This window comes from Buceros rhinoceros, unplaced genomic scaffold (genome assembly GCF_000710305.1).
Source record: "Buceros rhinoceros silvestris isolate BGI_N320 unplaced genomic scaffold, ASM71030v1 scaffold32849, whole genome shotgun sequence".
NCBI classification, from domain to species: domain Eukaryota; kingdom Metazoa; phylum Chordata; class Aves; order Bucerotiformes; family Bucerotidae; genus Buceros; species Buceros rhinoceros.
Window position 1 is genome coordinate 1 of NW_010433787.1, and position 4,340 is coordinate 4,340.

Here is a 4,340-nt window from a genome sequence, read left to right on the forward strand (position 1 = left end):
CCCCCTGCAGCCGTCCCTCCGAGACACCGCGCCCCAGCAGGACGTCGCGTATCCGAAGTACTCCACAGCACGCCCGAGAAACCCTTCGCGGGGCAGTTTATTGTTCAGGGGGGTCCAGGGGAGGGGTGTCCCGCCCGACTGCGAAGGGCCATTTCCCCCACGCTGGCTGGTTCTCACGGGAAACACAAACGTGAGAGTGACAAGCCAAGAAGAACCATTCCATAACATAAGCTCTAGAACTAAAGTGTGCAGCCTTTTACGATTAGAACTATGAGTAAATAACCCCAGATGAACACCTCAGCTATTCGTGTGAGAATAAATGCTCAACAGATACCACACAGTGAAGAACAATAATTGTGTAAATAAGAATGTAATCATTTTATGCTGTTTTTTCCAAAGTAAGGGAAAATAACCAAAGCCCAAGTCCAGCATTTGTGTGGGCTGGTTTTTTAATAGAGCAGTGAAGCTGGTCACCTGCAGCTGTCACTAGTTTTGTCCTATTATTGACAACCATGGAGATGGAAACTTGAGAGTTCCATGGAAAAAAAAAAAAAAAAAAAAAACAGAATTGCTGAAGAGTTTTTCCCTTTAAGCTGGTCACCTGCAGCTGTCACTAGTTTTGTCCTATTATTGACAACCATGGAGATGGAAACTTGAGAGTTCCATGGAAAAAAAAAAAAAAAAAAAAAACAGAATTGCTGAAGAGTTTTTCCCTTTCTATTTTTCACTTAATTCTGAGAGTGTAAACTCTGAATTCTGGGTCTGTGAGATATAACCAGAATGCACAAAGGAATAATCTTTTGCTCTGACACAGATCCTGCTTTTGCTTAGGAAGCTTCAGCAGCACCTACCCCGTCACACCTCAAAACGTGATGGTGGACTGTTGTTCCCAGCTCACATCTCCTCTGCCTGCACCGCGGTGCTGAGATATAATGGAGATGAATACAGTCTGTTACCAGTGCAGCGAGTCAAGAGGTTAGAAAACCCAGAAAACCATTATCTTAACAACATCTGCTTTTTGATTGAGCAAAAACCCCACACCCTGCTTTTCCACCACATCCTTGGCCTCCCTTGAGGAGGGCTATTTCCAGTTCTGCTGCCTTCTCGAGCAGCTTGGGCTGATGCAGAGCTCACTGATATCCGCTGCCTTTGGATCAAGGCCTGAACTTGCAGATGCCTCTGCCTGACTTCCCTGGCAAATTTCACTCTTCGCTTGAGGGCCACCCCTCCCCTCCCCTCCCCTTCAGGTGAAGCCCTGGTTCTAGTGCTGCGCAGGGTACAAGTGTTGCGTGTGCATGCCGACGGCCGCAGATGCTTTAGCGTTCCGAACATCCTCACAAAGGAAGAGCAGACCAGTTAGGACCAGCAAGTCTCAGAGATCATCAAACATACAACAGGAAGTCACAGCCAGTACCTCAGGGCTGGAGGACGCTGCTAACATCTTGCCTTTAGCTTTTTCCCCTCCATCATAAGCAGGAGTCCATTGGCATAAGAGCACCTGCGACAGGCATGAAAGGTCGAGCTATGGAACTGCATCCCACCGTGCCCGGAGGAGCGGGAGTGTGACCATGTTCTAGACAAGCCCTTGATGCAGCATATAAAAAACAGGAGGAAGAGTTCTAGAGGGCTCTGCACACAGGAGTTTCTGCAGAGCTGGCCAAGCCACTCTCCTAGACTGTGTCCTAATCAGGGGCAGCAAGCTAAGAAAAACCCAAGAATCAGGCTATAATCAGGCAAAAGTCACCTGAATTTAGGTAAAACACTCTTGCACATTACCCTCCTCATTTTGGCTACCAAAAGTGCAGTTTACAAATAAGAAATGACTGCACGGTGCTGTATTAAAGGATGTAAACCGAAACCGAGAAAGCTCTTTTCCAAAGTACAGTAAAAAACCTTCTTATCTAGAAATCCATACACACCACACAACCCTTTCTGCCTAGCACACCTCTGACCGCTGGCAGCAGACGCTGTGGCTTCCCTCCTGCTTGCTTACAGCTTCAGCTGCTGCTGAAGGTCATGGAGCGATCCGGCACTGCTCTGCAGCTTCTCTTGCACCAGTGGATCATCTTCTAGTTTGACCATTTCAATCACTCCGTTGGTTCCAAGAATACAGGGTAGACTTAAGAATACTTCACTGTTTATATTGCAACATCCCTAAAATAACATGCAAAGACGACTGTCACACAGTTAGTTCTGCTCTGTCTGAAGCATGGAACTACACAAAATAACAACTTGATTGGTTAGGCAAGGATATTCCAGTACATGGCATGTTTTGTACAGGTGAAGTTCCAATTATTTTAGATCCTGTGCAATGGGTTACTGTTTACAGACTATAAAATAGTACTATACAGATAAAAAAAATCTTTACTCCAAGTGTGGCATGGTTCGTTTCCCAGTATATGTATATCAGACCTCTATCAGGCAGGCAAAGTTTATACTACAAAACAGCATTTTGCCAGTTTCTTAGCTAGCACAAGCAGGGACACTAGACAGTACTGTATCGTTAGTTCTTTTAGGACTGAACAAAAGACATTTAAAAATACAGCCCAATAGAGCTATCCAGGGAATATTCATCAAGTATCGATACCATATGCATTCTGTGAGAGACTCCATTAAACTTATGTCCCTATAATTCAAATTCACACTGTAGATTTTGTTTATTTTTAAGACCTGTGTGGGGCATTTTACCTTCTGTAGTTACTCTGCAATTTAACAGACTAGTCTCTCCTCTGTATCTGCATTTAGGTCAAAACCAAAAACTTGACAACATAGTGACGACATTAGATGCATGTCTATACTTGATAGAATAAGCTGCACTGAGATATGCAAACCACCCCTCTGAAGCCAGTAAATAGCAGTGACAAGAAAATGTTTCTACATGGATTTCTTTCCTCGCGTGAAATGACTTAATGCTTTAATGAAGCCTTTTAGGACAAACTTTATATGAGGTGCAGGCTACAATTTTATGTTAAATATGTAGCTCCATAATCATCTCCTCAGTGTAAAGTTTCAAGGAGTAAAAAAGCAGCTGTTTCAAAGCTGGTCAAATAAAATACTGGCAGAAAATGCATTTTATACTTTGATAAGAGATACTGAACTCTCTTGGATCCTGGAAAATTCTACAGTCAATGCTGAGCACTTGGAAACTGTGACAGACTCATTTCTCTTCATTTGCCAAATCCAGGTCTCCTGGAGGAGCAACCTTGAACGTATTTTCCCTCTGTCCTCTTGCATTTTGGGGAGAATAATCCAATTTTAATATTGGTTTCAGATTAATGCAATAATTGATTTTTGCTCAGTTTTGGACTAGAATTGAAAACTGTTGTTGGAAGAACGTAACAGAAGTAGTGCTACTTCAGAACAGTTCCCTGACGTGAGACGTCTGTGCTGCTAAAATTAGTGGTCACATCCAGCATAAATAACACAATTACAGTGCCAACCAAAAGATACTAATTTACCTTTGCCAGAGTGGATACAGAATGAACCTTCCTTCTATCTTTCAGTATGCTGTCAGTCAAATCAGCAACAGAGAGCCCGACAGACCAAGATCTCTGACCTTTTCCCTTTAGAACTTCCATAGCTCTATATGCACCAGGAAAAGCAGAAAAACATGATGTTTAGATGTTGATCATTACCATTTTGGTTTATACTTAAAACCCAAAAGGCAGATTAAGTGTACCATATCCGGCAAAGTGTACTATAAAAACATGATTGTCTGTCCTGCGAAACAGCAGAAGGGAATTAAGAATTGGTTTAAAGAATTTATGTACGTTTTACCCACACTAGTAACAATTCTCTTTGCTGTCAGAGGGCTTGAAGGCTTCTCTATTTTTTCTTTTTTAAACACGCAATTGAACTGGCAGCTCTAATACTCCAGTGTATATTCCACAAAGCTTGGCTTGTCTTTAGACCGTCACATTATCAAGAACTTCAGAAAAACAGTGGGCACATACAAATATATACAAGCAAATGACACCAGACCTACAATTTCCTATAAACTCAGTGTGTGAATGTTTTACAGCAAACTTCTTCCTCTTCATAAAGAGCTGAAGGAAAAAACTCTGCAAATATCAAGAGCCTAAACATGAAGAAAAAAAATTTAAGATTATAATGGTGTTACCTGTTAGCCACTGTTTCCCTTGAGTTACGAGCAGTCATTGCTTCCTTTGGATTTGCACCTAAATTACAATTGGTCCACGATGGTACTAAATAGAAACAAACAACATTTAAATGCACATCTAAACAGTGACTAAAAAAGGTGCCAGATAAGGTGAGGAGAAGAAAAAGAAGCAATAAATTTTTTTTTTTAAATTCAAGCTTTCTAAACATTCCTTTCCCTA

At 41.9% G+C, this 4,340-nt stretch overlaps 1 protein-coding gene across 1 annotated transcript in view; it reads right to left on the reverse strand.

The window, feature by feature from the left end:
• Nucleotides 1–1,989: 1,989 nt before the first annotated feature.
• UEVLD (UEV and lactate/malate dehyrogenase domains) overlaps nucleotides 1,990–4,340 on the reverse strand; it is a 9,441-nt gene continuing 7,090 nt past the window's right edge. Inside the window, exons 9-11 of the mRNA XM_010144237.1 lie at nucleotides 4,121–4,205; nucleotides 3,459–3,582; nucleotides 1,990–2,154 (exon numbers count right to left, since the gene is read on the reverse strand). Of these exons, the coding sequence (XP_010142539.1) occupies nucleotides 1,990–2,154; nucleotides 3,459–3,582; nucleotides 4,121–4,205 (374 nt within the window). The remainder of the gene's footprint in view (nucleotides 2,155–3,458; nucleotides 3,583–4,120; nucleotides 4,206–4,340) is intronic.